Below are 24495 nucleotides of genomic sequence, written 5' to 3'. Positions count from 1 at the left end.
GGAGCTGGGGCTGGAGCTGGGGCTGGAGCTGGGGCTGGAGCTGGGGCTGGGGCTGGGGCTGGGGCTGGGGCTGGGGCTGGGGCTGGAGTGGGTGGGAACGAGTAATAAAAGCTTTTCCTGGGATTATATTCTCGGGTAGCTGCTCGGCCTTGAAGGGTGAGATCTGAAACCTGGGACTAGAATTGTAGCTTTCTAAGCCTCAGTTTTTAATTCGAAAAATAGGAATGGTGATTGCCGCCTTCTTGATTTAGGAGCTTGTTAGGAAGGTCAAATGAGAGCCTGTTTGCCACAGTGCTTTGAAAAGGAAATAGTGAGAGAAGTATAAATAGCCAATATAAACAAGGAAGTGTTCAGGTTCACTCATAATCAATAAGTTTACAATGACAATTTTTTACAATTACAATTTTATAATTATTTACAATAATTTTACAAATAAAGATACCTGGCTATCATTTTTCATTTATTAGATTAGCAAGGATTGGACAAAGTGGTAGATAAATGCTTTGACAGAAATCTTGCTCAGTCTAGTAAGAATAATGACAACAACAACAATAATGCTACCTGTCTTCTGGGCTTTATTATATTACAGGTACTCTTCTTAGAGCTTCGTATTTATTACTTATTTATTCCTCATAGTAAGTACGCATAATAATGTACGTCCATAATAATATTATTGTTCCCATTTTGCAAATAAGTGAACAGAGGCACAGAGACGTTAAGTAACTTGTCCAAGGTCACACAGCTAGTAAGTGCCCCAGCCAGTATTTCAGCCAGGATTTAGGATAGGACAATGGCCTGTACAAAGGAAAACATGTTCAAGGCTGCTCCTTTTGTACGTCTAAGGACTGGGCAAGAATTGAAACAAAGGATGGATTCTAAGCAACAGTGAAAGTGTAGCCCGGATGAACACTCAAACATTTTCAGTCAAAGTGTAAGTGGTTACAACCTTTTTGGAAGCCAGTTTAGCACGGCATGTCAGAAGCCTTGAAAATAAGCACAACCCCACAAAAAGACAAATACTGCATGATTCCATTTCTGTGAGATACCTAAAACAGTCAAACTCTTAGAAAGTAGAATAGTGATTGCCAGGCACTGGGGGAGTGGGGGAAAGGGGAGTTGTTCAATGGATGTAGAGTTTCAGTTTTGCAAGATGAAAAAGTTGTAGACATCAGTTGCAAAACAATAGGCATATAGTTAATACCACTGTTATTACCACTTAAAAATGATTAAGATGGTAAACCTTTCTAAGGAGGAAACTATCAACAAAATGAAGAGACAACCAATGGGAGAAAATATTTGCAATCGATATGAACAATAAGGGGTTAATATTCAAAATGTATAAACAGCCTATACAACATAACTTCAAAAAAACAAACAACCTGATTAAAAAATGGGCAGAAAACCTGAATAGACATTTTCCCAAAGAGGACATGCAGGTGGGCCAACAGGCACATGAAAAGATGCTCAACATTGCTAATCATCAGAGAAATGCAAATTGAAACCACATGGGATATCACCTCACAACTGTCATCATGGCTATCATCAAAAAAAAAAAAAAAAAAAACCAACAAAACACACACACACAAATAACAGGATGACGAGGATGTGGAGAAAAGGGAACAAGAGTCTGTTTCAGAAATCTTGACATAATAGTGTATTTTACATTTGCATCACGTTGTACAATTTATAAAGTTTAGATTACAGCTGGAGACAGGGCAGGGATCTTTGGAAGGCTTTAAAAAAAAAAAAGACTAAAATGACTGGATGTAGGGAATGAAGGAGTGGAAAAGCCAAACTAGAAGACTGGAAAAAGTGGGGAGCCACTGATAAAAGTGATGTTATCATAAGTTGTCTTGGGAAAAGATGAGGAAGAGGATAAGTTAGAAGTGTGTGTGTGTGTGTGTGTGTGTGTGTGTGTGTGTGTGTGTGTGTGTGTGTGTGTGTGTGTGACAGAGACACAGACACAGACACAGAGTCAGTTTACCCTTTAAATTATCCTAACTAAATAATCCCATCTCTTCTCCTGTGCTGAATCCCCTGTCTCCTGGATCTTTCTGTTTGTGGTTTATTTTCTCATTATGGAGGATCTTATTCTCCAGTAGCTTCCTCAGAAGAGGTTCATGAAAGGTAAGTTTTTGAGACCTTGCTTGCCTAAAAATGGCTTTATTTTGCTCTCACACTTGACTGACAGCTGGGTGGGGTACAGATTTCCAGATTGGGAATCACTTTCCCTGAGAATGTTAAAGGCATTGATCCATCATCATCTAGCTTCTCATGTGGCTAGACTCTTGAAAAGTCTGAATGATTTTGATTTCTGTTACTTCCTGTGTAATTTTTATTTGTTCATTTGTTTCTGGAAGCTTTTAGGACATATATCTTTCCTTCATCGTTGGTGTCCTAAACCTTCATCATGGTAAGTGATAATATAGGTCTATCATTCATTGCACTAGGGACTCATTGGTTTCTTTCAATCAGGAAACATAGTCTTCAATTCTGAGAAATTTTCTGTGTGTTAGATTGTCTGGTTTTTTAATTCATCTTTTCCCTCTCATTTTCCATCTCCCTTTTTTTTTTTTTACTTTAACTTTTTGAGACATTTTCCTGAACTTTATCCTCTGATTTTTCTGTTGAATTGGTTTATTTCTATTATAAAATTTTAGTTTCCAAGAGTTTTTCCTGTTTCCCTGACTTTCCTTTTGGTAGCCTCTTGCTTTTGTGTTGTGGATTCAGGATCTTCTTTATTTTGCGTTTCTGAGGATATCAGTTGTAATTTTCTGCCACTTTCTACCACTTCCTAGATTGTCTCCATTGTTTATTTTGGTCTCTGGCTTTCAAGTTGGAGACTTTCCTCAGATAATAACAATAGCTACCATTTATTGGGTGTAAAGAACTGTTCCAAATATTTTTACATGCTTTAACTAATACAATCCTTACACCCAGTGAGGGAGTTACCATTCTTAGCTTCAATTTACCGATAAGGTACAAACTACTATGTATAAAATAAATAAGCTACAAAGATATATTGTACAGCATAGGAAACATAGCCATTGTTTTATAATAACTCTAAATGGAATATAAGTTAAGAAAAGTGACTGGCTTATTTCTCTTTCTAAGCATTCTAATGTATGAGGCTATGATAAAATTTTAAAAAGTCAATTTCCTGAGGAAAAAAAAGACACGTAAAAAAATTTACTAGTAAGGAAACAGAGACAGAAAGGTTAAGGCTCTCATCCAGGTCACAAAGCTCAGAAGTGAACCTGAATTTGATCAAACCTCCAGCTTTCCAGTTTACATGAAATATGAGAGATGGAGAAATAAATAATACTGCAAGAAAGCAATTGACCCAGTTGAGAATGAGGGACATTGTACAAGACAAATTACCATGAATCAAAGGTATAAGGAAAACTTTTAAAGGAACGGCAGAGGAATCATTATGGAATAAAGACACTTAGGAAGTTTAGCCACAAAATGCAATGTATGTACTTTGGATTCAGGTTTGAGCAAACCATTAGTAAAAAGACATATTTGACACCACTGAAAACATGTGAACATAGACTGGCTATCAAATTCTATAAAGGGATTACTGTCAATTTTGATAGGTGTAGTAATGGCATGAAGTATGTATTTGTCCATGTGCCTTAAAAATGAATGAGGGCCCCAAAGAGATTTAGTTTACATGGGTTATATTTTTTGAAATTTGCCATATTAGGAATTAAAACTGAGATATTTAAATTATAACCTCATTTAAGAACAAAAATAATAAACACATTACATGTCAACATACCATGTTTTATGAAAAACAACTATTTTCTGAAACAAGAAAATAGAAGAATGTTTTCCATTTCTGTAAGTCCTTTAAGTGTCTGGCTTAACAGACGACAGCTATTAGCTCATACCAGTTACTGCATTCAATTGGGAAGTGCATGTACGGTTGACCCTTGAACAACGTGGGTTTGAACTACCTGGGTCCACTTAAACGTGGATATTTTTCAACAGTAAATACCCAGTCCGCGAGTCTCAGCTACCCTGAAATTGGGTGAGCTGAGGAGACATGGTGTGAGCCATCACCGGTGTCTGCTAGACTGAGAAACTAATGTTGAGTGAAAAAAGGAAAACACAGGGAGGGTATTACATATGATGTGCTCCATCTTTATAAAGTTTAAAAATACATAAAAGGATACAATTATGGATCTTATTAATATAAAATTGTGGCTATTCTGAAAGCAAGGTAGGAGGGAAAGCGTTTATCACATGTTGGGGGCAGTAAGCAAGTTTGTCAGAAAGCACACATCAGGGTGCAGCTGGAGATAAAGGTGGTGAGTTATAGAAGGTGGCTAACTGGTGGTTCTTTGAAACCGATCTTCAGTTTTACTCTGATTTAGAAAGGAAAGAGAAGCAAGCTTTTCAGAAAGGGTGTGATAGGATCAAAATGTATCAAAGGCAATCACTTTGCACTTAGCTTGGGAGGGAAAGGGAGCTGAGGGGCAAAGGCCCTTTACCTCAGTGGCACTGGAAGGCTCCCTCACTCTTAGGAAGCCTCTTTTTGCTCAGTTTCTTTATCAGGGGCAGGCAGGCAGGGTGTGGCTTGCTGGGGTATAGGGTCACTGGAAGGGAGTCTGTGGGGCAGAGGAAGCCCCTGGCTGAGAGCTGCCAGCATCAAATAAAAGATGAACTTTCCCCAGGCCCACCTGCAGAGCCCTTCCTGATGCTTCTGCCTGATGCCTGCCTGATCTCCCTGAGTGGGCGGAGGGATGGTTCCAGCTTGGAGACGCCAGCTCAGCCGGTGACGGTGACGGACAAAGGGCCCCCAGCTCCAAAGGTGGTGAGTCCTCCTCCCTCTCTCCTTTCTCAATTCTTCCTAGTTCTTGGACTTTCTCAGGATCCTCAGGTTCGTTGGAGAAGCTATCCCCTTTCTCCATACTCACAAGAACATTTTAGAGGATGAAATGAGGCAACAGGAAATGAGGGGCATGAAAGGGGACAAGTAACTAGGAGGCTTGATCGGCTTTGTCTAAAGACTCTTCTCTGGTAGCACTGTCATCACTGTTAAGCATCAGAGCCATCACTTTCTTAGCCCTCACTCTCAGCCCTGTCCTGAGCTCTGTGCTTTCAGACGGATCATCTGTAGATTCCCAGGATCCTCTTAAGCTGCTTGGAGTTATCAAGGGAACTTCCGTTGCATGTTTTTTATGATTTAGAAGTTTTTGAAATTAAACTATTTCAAACTTAAATGTAAGTGACTTCCTATGGGAAAAAATATTTCCAACATGTATAGTAGAAAAAAAGATGATAACTATGTGAAGAATTTTGTAACCCATTTCAGAGACAAATGCCCAAATAGAAAAATGGACAAAGTATAAAGGCAGGTAATGGACAAAGTCCAAATAAGAAACGAATAATCAAAGAAATACAAATTAGGGTTCACAGGTGCTGCCAGTCTCCTAAGGTTGAGTCCAGTGTGGAGGGGAAAAAAAAAAGAAATACAAATTAAAATGAAACAGCATTAATTATTTTTAAAGAGATAACGATTTGGTTACTCATTAAAATGACAAAAATTTTTTAAAATGACAGCAGTGATAGCAAGGTTGTGGAGAAACAAACAGTATGATACATTTTGGTAAATTGATATGACCTCTCTGGAGGGTAGTTTGGCAGTGCAAATGAGAAGTCTCACCATTTTAAAGATGGGAAACTCAAGGCCTAAGAGTTTAAGTGACTTCCTTAAATTTACAAAGTCACACAATTAGGGACCCAGCCAAGACTAGGACTAAGCCTTATAACTTGGCCCTCAATCTACTCACTGCCAATTGTAGCAAAGCTTTGAATAGCAATGCATTGGGAAAAACACTAAATATCCTATAATATGGAATTATTTTTAAAATTCTTGCATATTCATCATGGAACATTGAAATCATTAAAAGAATATTGGAATGGCATGGGAAAATGCACCAAGTTCTTGGTGAGAATGTTGGGTATCAAAATAATACATACAGTGTAGTCCTACTTTTTAAAAAGGTTGTATACATCCATGGAAAAAATATCTGAAGAACCATTTTCTCTTTGGGTGGAGGAATTACAGATGATTTAAAACATTTTTGTCTTTTTTTCTTGTAATTTCCAGATTTTCTATAATAAGTAGGATAGAAAAAGCAAAAATTTTATTCAGTAAAAACTGAAAGATAGCTGAAATGCCATGGGGCTATCCTGGAGGTGAGTTGGAGCTGGCTGATGGGTGGGAGCCTGTTGGGACAAGGAGTGCCCATCCCAGAGGGTAATGTGAGGGGCTCCCAGAGTCTGAGGGAGTTAGAGGCCAAAGACTAGGGGAGATAGTGAGAAGAGAGGGCTTTTAGTTCCTTCAAGTAGGATGGATACAAGAAAAAATTAAAATTCTAGATATGGCAATGAAAAAATACATGTAATGATTTTCGGGACCTGGTGTCCTACAGGTGACTTACAGCAAAAGTGGTACCTAGACAGCTGATGATGGAAAACTCTTAGTCACCATCTGTTTACCTTTTTACTTTTTCAGTCTTTTTCTTCTACCCTGTTTCCCCTCTGCCATCATTTAGTTTCCTCTCCCGTTCTTTGGTTTCTTCTCCCCATCTGATCTGGAAACTTCCATCAAATACCATGGTTCTCCCTCCCCATTGCTCCACCCACTGAAGGCTCTCTCAGAAATAGAATCTGACTAATCCTCCTCTTAACTCAATAGTTTTGTAATCTGAAGCATTAAGTTTCCAAATTAAGTGATTTCTAGCGGAGAACTGAAAGTAGGACACTCTTGAAATGTTGTTTTTCCTTTTCACGAAGCAGAATTATAGCACATTGGAGCTGGAAAGGAATTTGAAACTTCATCTAGTCAAAGTTCTTTGATTAAATAAATATTACTTTTGCTAAATTTAGTTTTGTGTTACACATTTTTCATCAATATATTACACTTTATTAATAAGTTGGGAAATAGAGATGAGAAAAATCGCCCATGTTTCCACTACTTAGTTCCTTTCTTACACACCTTAATGTAGTTATAGTCATTGTAAGTATATTATTTTGTGTTTTGCCTCTAACACATCATTATTAGTTTTCACTTGCAACATAGTCTTGATGAATCATAATTTACTTAGTCACTTCCTTACTGATGTACCTGTCGATGGTCCAGTTTTTCACTACTATAAAAATACTGCTGAGGTCATGTAAACTTTTATATTTCATATTTTTTCCTTAGAGTAGATTTCCAGAACATTTCTTACTGGATCAAAAGGCAAATACATTTCCTTACCTCTTGTTACTTCCCAATTTAGAATGAACTCAGCAAATATAAGTGAATTTCCCATTTTCAAGATGAAAACTCAGGGCCTAAGAGTTTAAGTGACTTGCTCAAAGTTACAAACCAAGGACCAAGCCAAGACCAAAACCAAGCCATCTGACTCCAGTCGTCAGTCCACTAGGGATATAAGCCTTTCTTTTGCCATTTGGTTTTATTTAGTCTTAGATTCTTTTTTTTTTTTTTTTTTAACATTTTTTATTGATTTGTAATCATTTTACAATGTAAGCCTTAGATTCTTGTGGGTGTTATCACCAGCTTGCTCTCTGCTCTTTTCAGATGACATTATGATTAATGGAATTTCATCAGCTTTAATGAAAAAGCTAAGGTCTCATATCTCACTGGTCACACTCTACCCAATGACAGCAAAATACATGAAACGTTTACCAAAATATAGCATATGCTAGCACATAAAACAAGTCAATACATTTAAAAGGATCCAAGTCATACAAAGTATGTTTTCTGGCCACAACAGAATTAAATTAGAAATAACAGAAAGTCATCTTGAAAATTTTCTAATATTTGGAAAGTAGATAACACATCTCTAAATAGCCTATAGGTCAAAGCAAAACTTAAAAGGGAAATTAAAAAGTGTTTTGAATGTAATGAAAATGAAAACCACTACGTATCAAAATTTGTTGGCTGCACTAAAGCAATACCTAAGGAGAAACTTATGGCTAAATGACTAATAACTATATTAGAAAAGATGGCTAATATAGTCATCTGTATTGTACTAAATGACAATATTAGGAAAGAAGATCTCAAATCAAGGACCTGAGCAACAAGGAAAAGAGCACTTTAAACCCAAAGTAAGCAGAAGAAAGGAAGTGATAAAGATCTGAGCAGAAATTAATACAATAGAAAACAATCAATGAAACCAAACCTGGTTCTTTGAGATCAATAAAATTGATAAACCTCTAGTCAGACTAATCAAGAAAAAAGAGACATAAATGACCAATATCAGGAATGAGAGGGGGTGACATCACTACAGTTTCCACATATAGTGAAAGAATAATAAGGAAATATTATGAACATAGTTATGCCAACTAATTAAACAAATTGAAAGACTCGAACTACCAACAATCACTCAAGAAGAAGAAATAGATAACCTGAATTACCGTGTATTTATTAAAGAAATTGAATGTTAGTTACAAACCTTCTCATAAAGAAAACTGAAGGCTCAGGTGCTTTCCTGGTAAGTTCCATCAAAAATTTGAGGAAGAAATAATATTAATGCTGCACAAACTCTTCTAGAAATTTAAAGAGGAGGGAGCACTTCTTATTTCATTCTTTGTGACCAGCATTACCCTAATTGCCAAAATTAGAAAAAGATAATTACAAGAAAAGTACTGACCCATATCCTTCATGGACATAGAGGCAAAAATTCTTAAAATTTAATTTTGAAATTTTTTTTTGAGTTTTTTGTTTGCTTTTTGTTTTGAAAGGGAGGTAATTAGGTTTATTTATTTATTTTGGTAGAGGTAGTGGGGATTGAACCCAGGACCTTGGGCATGCTAAGCATGTGCTCCACCACTGAGCTATACCCTCCCCACTAAAAATTCTTAAAATTTAAAGAAATTTTATCTGAAGGTATGTAAAACAGATACTATTTCATGATTGACTGTGGTTTACCCCCAGAATACAAAGTTGGTATAACATTGAAAAAAATGAATATAATTTACTATATTAACAAACTAAAATTAAAAACCATTTGTATAAAATAAATAAGCTACAAGGATATACAGTACAACACAGGCAATATAGACAATATTTTATAATAACCATAAATGGAATATAACTTAAAAAAATTTTGAATCACTATGTTTTACAAATGAAGCTTATATAATATTGTACATCAACTGTATTTCAACAAAAAAAGGGAAAATTGTAGGATCATCTTCATAGATACAGACCTATCATTTGACAAAATGAACATCCATTCTTGATAAAAACTCTCAGTAAACTAGAAATAGAGGGAAATTTCCTCAACTTGATGAATGGCATCTATGAAAATGATGTGGCCATCATTAAACTCAACGGTGAAAGAAGGGCTGTTTCCCCTAGGATCAGGAGAGAACCAAGGCAATAAGACAAGATAAGGAAATAAAAGACATTCAGATTACAAAGGAAGAAGTAAGACTGTCTTTATTCATAGACAATACAATCTTTTATGTAGAAAATCCTATGCAATCTATAGAAATGCTACTAGAACTTGTAACTTAGCTTATCAAGGTCACAGATATAAGACAAAATATACAAAAATCAACTGTATTTTTACATGAAAAATCAGAAATTAAAATTAATAAATTACTACCATTTATAATAACATCAAAATATTAAATACTTAGTAAATCTGACAGAAAACACACAAGATCTCTATACACTGATAACTATAAAACACTGCTGAAAGAAATTGAAGACCTAAATAAGTGGAGAGAGAAGCCACATTTATAAGCCACAGCACTCAATATTGTTAAGGTGTCAGTGGTCTCCAAATTGTATCATGTATGTTGAGCTTTAGGAAGTGAAATTATGTTTTACATTTATCAGGGGAACTTTCTTCATAAAGTTCCACCTTCCACCCTAGTTACCTAACTTCTCTTGTTCAGCTTCTGAGTAGCCGGTAACCTGTAGGAAAGTGGCAGGGATAGAGGCAGAGGGAAAAAAAAGAAAGAAAGAAAAGAAACATAAAAAAAAAAAAAAAGCATCCTAACTGTAATCCTAACTTTACCATGTCCTAGTGTTACGTTGCCATTTGTAACACTGGGGGATTTGAGGCGTGTGTTATATGCATCATGATTTAAAAACAAAACCAAACAAAACAGCCTTAAACCAGTGTGCTGTTTGCCTTGAGAAAAACAGAATTGGAAATGTGTTCAAAGCTTGAGTTCCTCTTCAGTTTCCCAACCTCACTTTGACAGGCCCACCTCTCCCAAGCTTCATTTTGCCCTATCCTCAGACCTACAGGGTCCCACCCTGATGACTTCTATAAAAAACCTCCTCTTTGGAAATGATTTCAAATGTCAGAGAGAATTTAAAAGACAAGTTCTCTCTTCTTCGAGTGTTTGCATTTAAACTTTTCCCCGGGGGTGGCATGAAAGATTTGTTTCCCACTCAAGGAATTTCAGTCTGTAGCAAGTAGGAGGGGAAAAGTTGTAGGAGGGAATCCTTTAGGGTCTCCCTGTGGTGAATGCACACAGTGGCCCACACTTCCCAGGGATGATCGTCCTCTTTCAGTTTAGTAGTAACAACAGCAATGCACTTAACTGGGAGCTTGATCTGCCAGGCGTTTGTGGCAAGTGCTCTACGTACGTCATCTCCTTGAACCCTCACATTCAGCTGTGAAGAAGGTTCCCCCTTTATACATTAAGAACTGAAGGCTCAATGATGTTGTATAACTTTTCCAGGGACACAGAACTAGTACCAGGTGGAGCTAAGACTTGAACTCCAGACGCTGAGTTTGTAGGATTAGTGCCTTCATGATGTAATGCCTTGGTTTGTTGTTTCTCAAGTGTCAGACTTGAAAGGCTGTCAGGGAAGAGCTCCAGGCTGTATTATGGATCCACGATTGGCTTGCAACAGGTGCTTCCCAAGCCCAGCCTGGGACACTAAATGCAAAAAGAGGCCAATACTCGGTGTCTACCTGGCTAGTTTTGGGTATAAGTTCTCATTCTTTCAGACTTCTCCTGATGCCTTCTAGAGCACACTGTCTTGCCATCTGGTCCTCACTCATCTCATCTCCACCATCGTTCTCACTCATGGCATTTAGAGACTTAACCATGATGCCAACCTCTGTGTTGAGCACTTAGCTCCTTCAGTCTTCACAATAATCCTGCCAGGAGGCACAGTTATTTTATGCATTTCAAAGATGGAGAAACTGAGTCTCAGAGAAATTGTCACAAGGTTACATGGAAGTAAGTAGCAGAGCTGGAATTCAACACCTGGTCTGTGTGTTTCCAGAGCCTACCCTTTACAGCCTCCATCTCTGCCCCACCTCCTAGGTGGTACCCTTTCTCACATCAAACTTGCCAATCCTTTCTGATGTCTCCCTGTGTCTGTCCTCCTAGTCCAGGTGAAGATGGCAAGTTCCTCTCGCTCCTGGCTCTCCAGATGCCTCATCACACTCGTCTTCCTCCAGCTGCCTTTGCACGTGTCGGGTAAGAGTTTCAGAACCTCTCTTTCCCTTTCTGGGACATCTGACAAAGGTGTTCCAAGAATAAAGAGGCCTGGCCAGAGGCCTTGTTTCTTCTTGGGTTCTGTTCTTCCCCCAGTGGTTTCCAATGCCCTACCCAGGAGCTGTCCTTCCCCCAAATATTCCCTCGCACCTCGGTTGCCAAGCTTTCTCTCCCATCTCTTCCAAACCGCCTTGCCCCTTTTTTCGTTCGCACCGCACAGGGGATGCCGGCCAGTCCCACGTGGCCCCGCTAGGGGGCACAGCCGAGCTGCTCTGCCCTCTCCCGCTCTGGCCCGTTACCATACCCTCCGATGTGAGGTGGCTGCGGACCCCGGGGCTGGGTCTCTCCCAGCTTGTTCACGTATTCCGGGAAGGGAAGGACCTGGAGGAAGGCGTGATGCCGGAATATAAGGGGAGGACGGCGTTGGTGAGAGACGCCCGAGAGGGAAGTGTCACTCTGAGGATCCACCATGTCCGGCTGGAGGATCGGGGGCGGTACCGATGTCAGGTCCAGATCGGAAACCTGAGTCGAGAGGGCACCGTGACGCTGCAGGTTGCAGGTTAGTCATTATTCAAGGGGGACTGAGGTGGCCCCAGGATCTGAATCATGGGATGCAGTTGCTGCTAGATGTAGATTTGGAAAGGTACTAGGATGAAGCCAGAGACTGTCTCCTGTTGGAAGATCAGCGAAGGAGAGGGCAGGCATTCAAGTGCCTTTATCAGCCGCCCCTCCTTCCCCGCTCAGCACCGAGGGCTGTGGGAGCGAGAAGAGGGCTGGGGCGGGGAGCGCCCTTGCCCAGGACATGCCCAGCGTCTCTCCTCTTCAGTTCTAGGCTCCGACCCTTACATCCACGTGGAAAGCTACGACGCTGGATGGATCCAGCTGGTGTGCAGGTCGGCGGGATGGTTCCCAAAGCCTTGGGTCCAGTGGAGAGACCCTCAGGGCAGGGTGTTTCCATCCCTGTTGGAGACCCATTCCCTGGACGAAGCTGGCCTCTTCCGAGCAGCGGTGTCCAACAGAGTCAGGGACAGCATTCTGGGGAATGTGTCCTGCACCATCCGCAATGGGGCGCTCGGCCAAGAGAAGACCACAGCCATGGTCATAGCAGGTAAACGCAGGCTGGAAGACAGGCTTGAAACCCCTGGTGGTTTCAGAGAAAACTCCTATGTTGGTGGAAACTTCATTAAGCATTTTTGAATATTTAAAATTCCAGGAATAACACGTTTATTGTAGAAAAACTGAAAAAATACAGAACATTTTAAAGAAACCCCAAAAGTTTATAATTTCCTAAGTTGGGGAGAACCACTGCTCACATTTGGGGACATTTCTTTCAAGAGTTTTTTGTGTGTGTGTGTATCTGTGAGAGTCCCTGTGTTTATATATATGCATTCTTCCACCCAGGTTTATTTTTTGACCCATCCACTTACAATGCCATGAGCATTGTTCACCCACGTCCTTAAGTAGTTCTTTGCAGTGTGATTTTTGAAGGCTGCATAGTATTTCATTGTGTGGTTATAGCATAATACAATTAATCAAAGTCCTATTTCTGGACATCTGGATGGTTTTCAGTTTCTCCTCACATTATAATTAATGATGCAATGAATATCTTGGCACATATTTTGGGAAGTGATTCTGATTGTTTTCTTAAAGTGTTTTTCTGGAGGTAGAATTAGTGGGTCAAAGTGGGTGTGACTCTTTTAGACCCTTGGAACAGGGAGCCCTGTGGCAGAGCAGAGCGGTTTTAGAGTCAAGACAGACAGACAGTGGTCTGGGGTCCCGGGTGGGGTGGGGTCATGGACCTCTGCCAATCCCTTTTTTCTTTTCTCCCCCTGCCCCCCTCCCTTCTCTTACTTTTGCCACTGCCTTTCACTAAGTGCTAAGCACTTTACATGCCTGATCTCGTCAAATCTCCCGACCACCCAACGGGACAGGGTTCCTCACCACCCCCATGTTGCAGATGGCAAGCCAGGCTCCGAGAGCCTCCATCTCTTGCTGAGGGTCACGTGGTACTGAGCAAGGGCTCACATCCAGCTTAAGCTCTTTGCCACTTATCACAGAGCCTCTTCTGCTGCTTTTTTCACCTCTATTTCTTCTTTCCCCTCTCCTTTCTCCGCTGCCTAGACTTTCAGCTTGCTGCTGGAGCACCACAGAGATGATTTTGCCCCTGCAGACAGGGCTCAGGGCAAAGAGGTTGCTGACTGCTGTTCTACCTCAGAGTGAGGATTTGAAGGGGAAGTGGCTGGGTGCTCATGAGAAGGCTGTAGGGGATTCCCAAGGAAGCACCTCCAAATCTCCAGTCTCTGGGGAATTTTTCCATAAAGGACAGGATGAGATTGTGGTTGAGAAGCCAAGTTTGACTCCGTGTCTTTGGGCAGGACCACTGAAAGCAAACCTGAGAGAGAAACATCTCACCTTCAAGTCATCCCTGGTCATCTGGGGTTTGAATTACAGGAGAAGCAAAGAGCCTCACTGACTTGGCTGGAGGCCTCTTTGTAGAGGTGATGGAAGCAGTTAGGAGGCACCTGCATGACCTGCCATGTGAGATGGGACCCCGGGAATGGGAGAAGCTCTCAGAGGGTGGTCATGGGTGGTTTCTGTTTCAGCCCCGTCTCCAGCGAGGTTCTCCTCATCAGAAGTGGCTCTTGCTGTGATCCTGCCTGTCCTGGGGCTTCTCATCATTGTGGGCGTTAACTTCATCTGGAAGCAAAGAAAATCAAAAGGTAACTAAGTAGTAAGGCAGCCCAGGCTGGCAGGAAGTGGGACTGTGGCCTCTCTAGGAAAAGGCCAGGAGGAAGCAGACATAGATGGGACAGTTATCTGTAGGTTGGCTGGGAGACTGGTAGAGCCATGCTCTGGGGACCTACACTGCAGAGGGGATCAAAGAACGTGAAATTGTGAAATCTCATCTTTTGAGAAATTAGAAAATAACACATCATGCCAGCTGTCTAATTAATTAGGAAACCCAATTCTACCCATTGGATAAAACACTCATAAATATGGTACCATTTCACAGAATCTCATTGTTGCAAAGGTCACAAACCCACAGTGACAAGGAGCAAAGTCCTAGTTAGGTGGCTTGCTGTCCCTGGACAGTTCTGCCTGTTAGAGAAGGCCCTCCCTCAAACTGAGCTGACAGCTCTTTCTTTCTCTCTCCCTACCAGAGGAGCTTCTCTATGAACAGGTGATGGAGGTAGGTAAGTGTCCCAGGCTGGGTGGGGATGTTTCTCTGTTTTGTTCATTTGTGTGTCCCCAGAGCCCACGAATCTAAATCCTGTACCCGAAAATCCCAGCATCTGCTGTCCTTGGTGGTGACGGTGGTTGTGGTGGTGGGGTCAAAACCCACTGTTTCCAGTTTCTGCTGACTCTTGTACTAGCTTGCCTTCCAATATGCGTGGTGATTTTGCCTGTGAGCTCATGGTTTGATCTTACGCTGGAGGAGCTGTGCAGACCTAATGTGGGAGATGCTTTATTCATTCAACAAATCATTGATAGCTGTCTACTAAGTGGTGCAGACTACACCAGATGCTGGGAATACGGTGGTGGATGAAAGACAACACAGTCTTGGGACTTTCAGTCTAGCCAGGCATGTATACATGAATTCAATAACTACACAAATAAATGTGTACAAATGCCACACATGGATGTTCTGAAGGCTGGGAAGACAGTGACCAGGTGGAACCAACCAGCCAGACCTCAGGGATGGAAGGGGAGTCCCCGGAGGAAGTGCTGTTTGATCTGGAGGACGGACATGCATTGGAGGAGAGGGAATAGAAAACCATCCGCAGCAGAAAGAAGAGCCTGAGAAAGAAACACGGTGCAAAAGTGAGGGGAAAGGTGGCAGAAGGTGACGCTGCAGATTTAGGCAGGGCCAGTATGAGAGGCTTGTAGACCATGTGAAGGGTTTTCGTCTTTCTCCGCCAGGCAGTGGTGAAGCTGTGAAGGGGCTCTCCCGACCAGAATCGTGTTTCAAGAAGCTCTCTCGGGCTGCTGTGTTGAAGGAGACCAGAGGGAGCAAGACAGAATGTGGGGGCCATGGGGGCTGCTATCTTGGCATCCAGATGAGAGATGATGAGGGCTGGATCAGCGGGTGGAGGTGGAGATAGAAGCGGACAGGTTCAAGAGCCTGTCAACTCAATAGGAGGCAGGGACCCTCAAGGTAATGGCTCAGAATTTCATTTTCTTTTACTTTTCTTCCTCTAGAAAATCTTCTCTCAGCCCATGCAAAAGAAAAAGGTAATTATATGTCTAGAATAAGGGGCAGTGAAAAAATAATGTATTTTTCTCCTTCTACGTAAATGCTGAGAGTCTTATTATACATACATTATATGTGTGGTGTATGTATACACACACACACACCCCATATATATATCCTCTGTCAATATTACTGGAATTTACTTTCCAGTATCAAGGGGGTCATAGGGTTGGTAGCAGTGGGTGACGGGATGCCCTGGTCAAAATTTTTAGGTCTGGATTATCATGAGCTCCCTTCATTAGCCTTTCTCCCAGTCACCTAGAAAGAATATCTATATACTACTTAAAATATATTAAAATAGTCCTATGGGATGGATGAAAATCTCAGGGGTCCATGCAACCTTTGCTTTGAGAGAGGCGGTGTGATGCAGTGGGAGGGTCACAGGCTCTGAAGTCAGCAACACCTGGCTCAGATCTGCCATTTACTTCACTCTCTGAGCTTTGGTTTCCTCGTCTGTAAAATGGGGCTTCTAAGTCCCCTCACCTGATTATTTTCAGGATGAAAAAGACAACTTAAAAAAAACCCCTAAAACCTCCTATTACAGTGCCTAGACCCTTTCCCTTATTGCCATTTTGTCTTCATTAATTGAATGTTTGCTCTGGGCCACTGAGGGTAAAAGCTACCTCGAGTCCCAGAGAACAGGCAGGGCTCTGCCCTTTGAAAGTCTAGTTGTGAAGGCATGTCACTGGCTCAGAAACGGCTCCACATGCAGTGATTTCGGCACTTCTTCCCTCCCCCCTTCACACCTCCTCCAAGCTGGTAAAAATGTGCACACCTCAGGGACTCAATTCGTTCTGTCCTAGAAGGGAAGGAACAGTGTGGTGTAGGGGTGAAGGCCTCCGACTAGGAGTCAGACAGACTTGGGTTTGAATGCTGCCCCCTTGGCTACTCGCTAGCTGGATGATCTGGACAAATTGAATGTCCTGCTGAGCCTCAGACCACCACTCTGTAGAATGAGAATAATAATTACATGCACCTCACATGGTTGAGAGGATTCGGGGCCTAAGTCATAAGAACAGGACACAAGATGTGGAAGCTGTTGGTAGGGGGAATGGTAAAAATAAACCAAAGACTTCCTAGGGGCCGTATCATATTCAAGTTCACTGCCCTGAAGCCTAACACCTAACCCATGCCCAGCCCTTAGCACGGGGCCTGGCAGTGAACTCCAGTGTCTAATTTCAGCTCTGTGGCAGGGCCAGTGCTAAGGGGAAGTGTGGGTGGATGACCCTTCCAGAGAAGCTGCAGTTACTCCACCAAAGCACAGATGCATATACCCATGTGCCCAAACCTCCTGGGGTCTCCAGGTTTGTGTTTCTCTGCTGTTCTTTGCGGGGGGGCGGGGGGGCGGGGGGGCGTCACTATAGAGGTAACGGAGCATGTCAGTAAGTCAGTGGTAGGCTTTCAGCTCGTTTTACACCACAGATGTTACAAACAGTCATAAACGGGCAGCAAGGCATACCCTCATGGACACCCAGTTACAAATAGAAACACCCATATGGATAGCAGAGATGAAACCAGACAGACAAAAGGAAGGGAAGAGGAACCCCAAGTTCCGGGTAGTCCAGGCCATCTGCAAAGTGGCATGAGCACCACTGTACTCCCCGGCCTGCCCTTTGGAAGATGTGATGAGGGGCTGACAGCATCAACACCATCCCTTCTGCTGTGAGGGGACGGAGTGATGGTCCTTCCTGGGCTCTGGCGATAAAGCGGCAGGACGGGCTCACTTGTGTCTCTCTCTCTGTTTTTCAGGAAGGCTCCGAAAAGCCCTCAGTAAGTTCTGCTCCTCGTCCATTGTGCAGACCTTCTTCTGCTGACGACTTTGCTTTAGGTTGAGAGTCTCAGATTCACCTCCTGGGGCAGAAGAGAGGGGTCAGGGCCATGAGTGTTGGGGATTTCTTGGCTCTCTAAGGCCTCTTTTTTTTTTCTCGAGTAGTCCCCCATCCTCTTTCCTGTGCAATTGTTACCTAGTCTCTAAATGGGAAACGTTTTGGCAAGAAGAGAGGTTCCTCCCATAGGTGAAGCCATCTGGAAGACCCTTCTGTCACTCAGGCATGACGTTCCCCTAGGTGGGACCCAAGGTAGATGGATCCCCATTACACTGAATTAAACTGAGTATGTGGAGTGGTGCCTCTCCACCCTTTCATGCATGAGAACCTCCTTATAACAACAACAAATCCTCAGACATGTGACATGTCTGCTTTATTTCACATTGAGAAATAAACATAAGAAAATCTCATGGAAATTCAATGATCATTTTAAATGAACTTATACTTTATTCTTCTCCCACGACATCTTCACAAGTTTATGTTGCCATCCCTCACGTGTGTGACATGTGTTGTTTGTTCAGTCTGCCGGTCAGGTTTGGTTCCCACAGGAACTTGCTGACCCTCTGCAGTATCTCTGGGGGCCCCTGTTCCGCGGCGGTGAGCCACTGCTGTTGCAAAGTCACTGTCATGGGGGAAGTTCAGGGTATCACCTTGAGGATCTGATCTGGGAATGTGGTTGGGATGGAACTGTAGCATCACAGGAATTAGATGCCCTTGTTTTGATTTGTCTGACTGTTTTTATTCTTTAGAGAAACTCCGGAGTGATCTGAGTAAGTTCCCCTGTTCTTGTGACTTCCACACCAGCTTATCTCCTGTTGATTCGACTTCCAGTGATAGCTCATTCCCCTTGTTTCTTCTTTTGTAGAGTTGAAAAGAGCAGCAGCAAACTCAGGTGAGATGCACTTTCCCTGCTCCCCGCCCTGCCATCCTCACCAGCAAGTCTCCATTTCTCGTCGCTTTAACAACCCCTTTTTCTGTCTTTCAGGCTGGAGAAGGGCTCGGCTGCACTTTGGTAAGTTACACCAGTCAAACTGATCCACATTTTAGAGCCCATTGCTCTGTTCTTTTGGAATGCAGACTGTAATTTAAAGAATTTTTAATCAAATTTTTTTACCTGCTCATCAAATTTTTAAAAAACTTTGTGCTTTTGAGAAGGTCACTCTTAGATTCAGAAAGTCACCCCTCTTTTAGAACACATAAATATTCCATTTGATCTTCTTGTCTGTTTTCTACAAATTTTGAGATTCTTTTCTTAAGTTCATTGGTTATTCGTATTTTATCTTTGTGGCTTGTCTGCTCCTGTCCTACTCTGGCTACTTTTTTGATTTGTGAAGATTTTTTTTTTCTGTATTCACTCTGTCATGTTTTTCACAAAATATTTTTCTGAGCTTTTCATTTGCATTTTAATTTTCTTATCCTTTTTTTGATGCATGAGTGTTCCATTTTCCGGTAGTCAAATCTATCCATTTTTTCCTATGTAGTCTCCTCTGTGCTTTCAGGGTGGGAAGTCCTTCCTTTCCCGCTACTGGGTAAATAGCTGGTGCTCCTGTCCCTTTCTACACGTCTGCCGCATCCTTCTTTCTCTGAAGATCAGTTTCTTGGGGGGGGGGGGGGAATGCTGATTGAGATTCTCAGAGAGGGGAGTGAGTTGGGCAGATGCCTCAACAAAGGAGACTATGAAAAGTTTTCATAGTTTTATTTGAAAAGATTTGCACATCTCTTTTCAATTTATTCCTAAATAGTTTGCATTTTTTGCTGCTGTTTGAATGAGACCTGTTATTTTCACTGCTTTCTGTCCTTCTCTGCTTTCCGGGCTGCTCATCCCCCTTCTGTTCACAGGGCTTTCCTTCAGGCAGGGGCAACAGAATCAATGAGTCGGCATCTGTGGCATTCTGGGAACTCAAAAACAGTTCTCACGCTCATAACCTGGCTCATTCCCACAACTTCGACTCAGTTTGCATTTCTTGGATTTAACTCTCCAAGAAGAGCCTCTTATCTCTACTTGGGGAAGGAGGGAGACTCATGGTGACCCTCATATATCCACAATTTTAAGGAATAATCCTTCTCTCTATATTAACATTTTAAAACGAGGATTATAAGCAATAATTTTACCTAAGAAAATGAGCATCACACTCAGTACGTGAATGAGGCACTCTCTCATCCATTGGCTCATTAGATCTGCACAACAGCTCTACAACATAGGTGCTGCTATTATTCCCACTTTATAGATAGAGAAAGTAAAGTCTGGTGGGGGGAGGGTATAGCTCAGTGGTAGAGCGCATGCTTAGCATGCACAAGGTCCTGGGTTCAATCCCCAGTACTTCCATTAAATAAATAAATAAATAAATTTAAAAAACATAATTACCCCCCCAAAAAAAATTAAAAAAAAAAAAAGAAACTAAAATTTGAGGATGGATAACAAGTCCAAGTTCACATAACTAGCATGCGGCAGAGCTGGACTCAAGCATCCTATCTGGCTTCTGGTCTAACATCAAAGTCTGTTTATGAGCATACATTTGGTTCCTTTGGGCCGTCAAAGACAAAGGCAGTATTTTCTAAGGATCAAGGCAGCTTCACAGACAGCTGAGAAACTTTTCTCTCTTTCACATAATACACTACCAGTAGATCTAAGAGACTGGAAGACAGTTTTCTTTGGTTCCAGGACACATGGAGGATAGGGCACCATGAACTAAAATGGGCCAATGACAGTGGTTGCAGACCTAGAGATTTTTATTCCCTCCATAACTACCCAAAGATCCCTTGAGACTGAGACTTCCCAAACCTCATCTCTCTGTGGCCCTCTGCAGTGGCGGTGACCCTGGACCCAGACACAGCGCATCCCAAACTCATCCTGTCTGAGGACCGGAGATGTGTGAAGCTTGGAGACACAAGGCAGCCCTTGCCGGACAACCCCCAGAGATTTGACTTCATCGTCAGTGTCCTGGGCTCTGAGTACTTCACGGCCGGCTGTCACTACTGGGAGGTGTATGTGACAGACAAGACCAAGTGGGCCCTCGGGGTGTGTAGTGAGTCCGTGAGCAGGAAGGGGAAGGTCACCGCCTCACCCACCAACGGACACTGGCTCGTGCGACAGAATTGTGGGAATGAGTACGAGGCCCTCACGTCCCCGCAGACCTCCTTCCGCCTGAAAGAGCCCCCGCGGTGCGTGGGGATTTTCCTGGACTATGAAGCAGGAGTCATTTCCTTCTACAACGTGACGGACCAATCCCACATGTTTACTTTCACCCACAGTTTCTCTGGTCCCCTTCGCCCTTTCTTTGAACCTTGCCTTCATGATGGAGGGAAAAACACAGCACCTCTAATCATCTGTTCTGAACTCCAGAAACTGGAGGGATCAACTGTGCTCAAGCCAGAAGACAAAGGCCATGCTAATAGAGATGTTGCCCTGAAGGTGGACCCTTCCCTGCTCGCTGCTCAGACTCCGGAGCTCTTCCCACTCAGAGACAGGATCCTGTCCTGGCCCTCTGACCTTGGCCCAGCCCTTCAAGGACTTAGGGTTCCTTCTTTTTAGGGACGGACCTCATTACCAGCCCAGTGCCCTGGATTTCAGTCTCCTGGCCCAGCACCTGCTTCTGGAACATCTCTCTTTTCCTCCAGTCCAGACTCTTTTGTGATTCCTTTTGTACCACCTTCCTCCCACGGCTCAGTTCTAAACTCTGTTCTCCTTCTGGGGACTTGCAACTCCCATTGCCCTAAAAGAATTCTTGAGAACCAAATGAACAGTCAGACTAGGTTTAGGTGGTGATGCTGAATGTGTGTCACCGAGATGCAAGGGCTCTCTACTTGAGGGGCTGGTTAGCAGAACTTCATCCTGCCTCATCCTGCTCTCAGGCTGTTAGTCATGAGTTACGGTGCCCAGTCCTGACTTCTTACTTATCCTGTGAAGAATTGCTTTTCTCCTTTTCTCAGGGCAGGCCTCTAGTCCCCAAAGCCAGCTTTTTAAAAGTAAACATGTTTTGGGTCACACACTCTTCCTTCTTTCTTCTGGAATATAGGGAAGGGAGGCCAGAGGGATTAAAAACAAAACAAAAAAATGCAATCACTCTTTTCTATTTCCTTGATGCTGTTTACAGCACAGTTGGTGACATTCAGAGCTAATGTACATGTTTTCAAAGCTAATTACCTATTTATGATAACCAGTTATGGGGACTTCAAACATGGTAGCCATAATCCTGAAAAACCTCAGGAGAGCAATCAGGAAACTGGGAAGCCCACCTTCAAACAGAGCAGCCCAGCTGTTTGTGGCCTTGAAAAGGCAGCTATGGGCAAGGCAATCTGTTACACTGGCCCTTTTGAATCCGCTCTGGGATTCAGAGAGGCCCAGCTAGAAAAAGTGGCAGTTTTAGCCTCCAAAGTTAGAAGCCTTTTTTCCGTAAGACCATGATATCGGAGGACTTGACTATTTGGGTAGCAAACAGCCTCTTAGGTCAGAAAGTATGGATTTCAAATAGGAAGTTGGTAGACCAAGTGTGAGGATAAAATAATGAATCTGATTTTTGGGTGTGGCTTGCAGAAAGAACCCTAGTCACTCTCAAGTCACACCACGTATGTGATCTGCCCTCTTTGTCGAGATATTGGCTATCAACTTGCAGATGGGTACACAGTTCTACCCAGCAGAAACTGGATCATTCTGTCTGTCAGAAGTTCTCTCTGTTAGTGCCTATTTTAGTGTTCTCCAGAGAAACAGACTACATATATATACATATGGCGGGGAAAACATATATGTATTTATTTGTTATAAGGAATTGGCTCACATGATTATAGAAGCTGGCAAGGCCCAAGATCTGCAGGGTTAGTCAGCAAGTTGGAGGCCCAGGTGAGCCAGTGGTTTAGTTCCTATCCAAGCCTGAAGGCCCAACACCTAGGAGATCCGATGGTATGATTCCAATTTGAAGGCTGAGACCCAGGAAAAACCAGTATTTCAGTTTTGAGTCTGAAGGTAGGAAAAAGGTTGATGGCTCAGACCTGAAGGCTGTCAGGCAGGAAGAATTCTCTTACTTAGTGGGTGGTCAGCTTTGTGGTTCTACTCAGGCCTTCAACTGATGGGATCAGGCCCACCCATAGTAGGGAGAGCAATCTACTTTACTCAGTCAACCAATTCAAATATTAATCTCACCTAGAGATCATCATATTGAGTGAAGTAGAAAGATAAATATCATATGATATCAGTTATATGTGGAGTCTAAAAATACATATATAAATGCTATTTACAAACCCCAAACAGACTCATGGACATAGAAAACAAAGGGGAAAGGGCAGGGAAGGATAAATTAGGGGTTGGGGATTAACAGACACACATTACTATATATAAAATAGATAAACAACAAGAACCTACTGTATAGCACAGGAAACTATATTCAATTTCTTGTAATAACATATAATAGAAAATAATCTAAAAAGAAAAAATATGTGTGTATATGTATAACTGAGTCACTTTGCCCTATACCTGAAACTAACATTGTAAATCAACTGAACTTCAATAAAAAGTTAAAAATAAAATGTTAATCTCATCCAGAAACCCTTACAGAAATACTCAGAATCATGTTTGACCAAATATCTGGGCACTTTGTAGCCCAGTCAAGTTGACACATAAAATGAAATATCACAGCACTTGAGTGGAATTTTTTGTTTGCTTTTGTATGGTACTTAAATAAAAATTTGATATTTTTTGCTTGGCATGCTGTTATTTTCATCGTGAATGAGAAGTTGTGGGGAAAGGCTTTGGGCTGGTAAGAGAGAAGCAAATTATGGATGGGATTCATTTTGAACAATCTTGATTCCACCCAAACAAGCTTTAATGATAGTTAAAAATAAAGCCACAGTTTTATGTCTGAGTCTGCCTTCTCCGTATTTCATTTATAACAGTTTATAAAGTAATAGTATATATAGGGTATTTATATTTCACTCATCCATATTGAGTTTCAAACGTACTTTCGTGACTATTCCTAACTTAAAACTAACTCACATTGTTCACACTGGCTGCACCCAAAGACTTACCAGCAGGAAAGAGAACTGACATTTGTGGCCGCAGAAGCTTTACATATGTTAACTCATTAAATCCTTGCAGTAGTTCTGCCAGGGATTTTATAGGAAAAGGAAAAGGAAATCATGCTTTAAATGGCTAGGTGGTGGACCTGGGATTATAAATCTGGTGTATCTAGCTCTGAAGACAATAATTTTTTTCTTTGCACTGAAATATCTTGAAGATATGAGAGATCTGTAGAATTTTAGCCTTACAAATTCAATTAGACTTTTTTTTTGTTTTGTTTTGTTTTGTTTTGAAGTTAAACCTGAAAACAAAAAATCGTAGTCCTGGATATACCTTAGTGGTCGTCTTGTGTCTGGACTGATGAACGACAGTCAGGTTTAAATACTGTAGCATCCAGAAAAATCCCTGCGCAAGGGGCTTTGCGAAAGCACAAGTGGTTTCTTGGACAAATGTTTAGCTTCTCTTAAAAGGGGATTGGGTTAGCTAATCTTTAAACCCCCTTCCAATTCCATTATCTTTTGACTTTAAATTATAAACCTCCAGTGTGGCGCAGGACTCTACGCTTTATGGGATGCCCACAGGACCATCAAGGGTCACCAACTCAAAGTAGAGAAGAAACTCTCAGTTCATGACCCCTTGGAGATCATGTAGGGTAGCTCTACATATTCTACAACTTCCCAGACCGGTGGCCCTGCACGTTGGGCTTTTAACGCCAGAGCGTGGAAGGAAATCCGACTACCTTAGAAGGACCCCAGTCTCCAGTACACAGTTCTAAACTTCTCAAATTTCTTCTCCGCGGCTACTCTCTTTGGTAGGACTACAACTCCCAGCAGGTCATGGGCAGGGCCGAAGCTTATTGGTCGCTCAGCCTGGGTCTCTTGCGTTGTGGCAGCCAGTTTAGCCAATGGAAA

The 24495-nt window shown here is 42.1% G+C and overlaps 1 protein-coding gene across 4 annotated transcripts; it reads left to right on the top strand.

Moving 5' to 3' along the window:
• The first annotated feature begins 106 nt into the window (after positions 1-106).
• Positions 107-23271, top strand: ERMAP (erythroblast membrane associated protein (Scianna blood group)). Of its 4 annotated transcripts, XM_031464945.2 has the most exons (14): positions 107-2127; positions 2361-2413; positions 4683-4822; positions 11394-11478; positions 11717-12055; positions 12323-12604; positions 14100-14216; positions 14658-14686; positions 15697-15729; positions 17498-17576; positions 18324-18344; positions 18440-18466; positions 18560-18586; positions 20382-23271. In XM_031464945.2, exons 3-14 carry the CDS (start codon positions 4706-4708, stop codon positions 21104-21106), a joined length of 1881 nt encoding a protein of 626 aa, XP_031320805.1. In that variant the 5' UTR covers positions 107-2127; positions 2361-2413; positions 4683-4705; the 3' UTR covers positions 21107-23271. The 4 variants fall into 4 exon arrangements, with proteins under 4 accessions (XP_031320805.1, XP_064349742.1, XP_064349743.1 ...); XM_064493672.1 differs by having other exon boundaries at positions 107-2413; XM_064493673.1 differs by having other exon boundaries at positions 107-2413; positions 14658-14690; positions 17498-17518.
• Positions 23272-24495: the final 1224 nt, after the last annotated feature.

The sequence above is a fragment of the Camelus dromedarius genome, chromosome 14 (genome assembly GCF_036321535.1).
Source record: "Camelus dromedarius isolate mCamDro1 chromosome 14, mCamDro1.pat, whole genome shotgun sequence".
Classification (NCBI taxonomy): domain Eukaryota; kingdom Metazoa; phylum Chordata; class Mammalia; order Artiodactyla; family Camelidae; genus Camelus; species Camelus dromedarius.
The sequence above is the reverse complement of the archived record's forward strand: the minus strand, read 5'-3'. Positions and strand labels throughout refer to the sequence as shown.

Bases quoted from the DNA above. Each gene is read 5' to 3' on its own strand.
- ERMAP (XM_031464945.2), top strand. From the start codon at position 4,706: ATGCTTCTGCCTGATGCCTGCCTGATCTCCCTGAGTGGGCGGAGGGAT. The intron at 12,056-12,322 runs GTTAGTCATTAT...TCTCCTCTTCAG, and splicing joins CGTGACGCTGCAGGTTGCAG to TTCTAGGCTCCGACCCTTAC. The intron at 18,587-20,381 runs GTAAGTTACACC...GGCCCTCTGCAG, and splicing joins AAGGGCTCGGCTGCACTTTG to TGGCGGTGACCCTGGACCCA.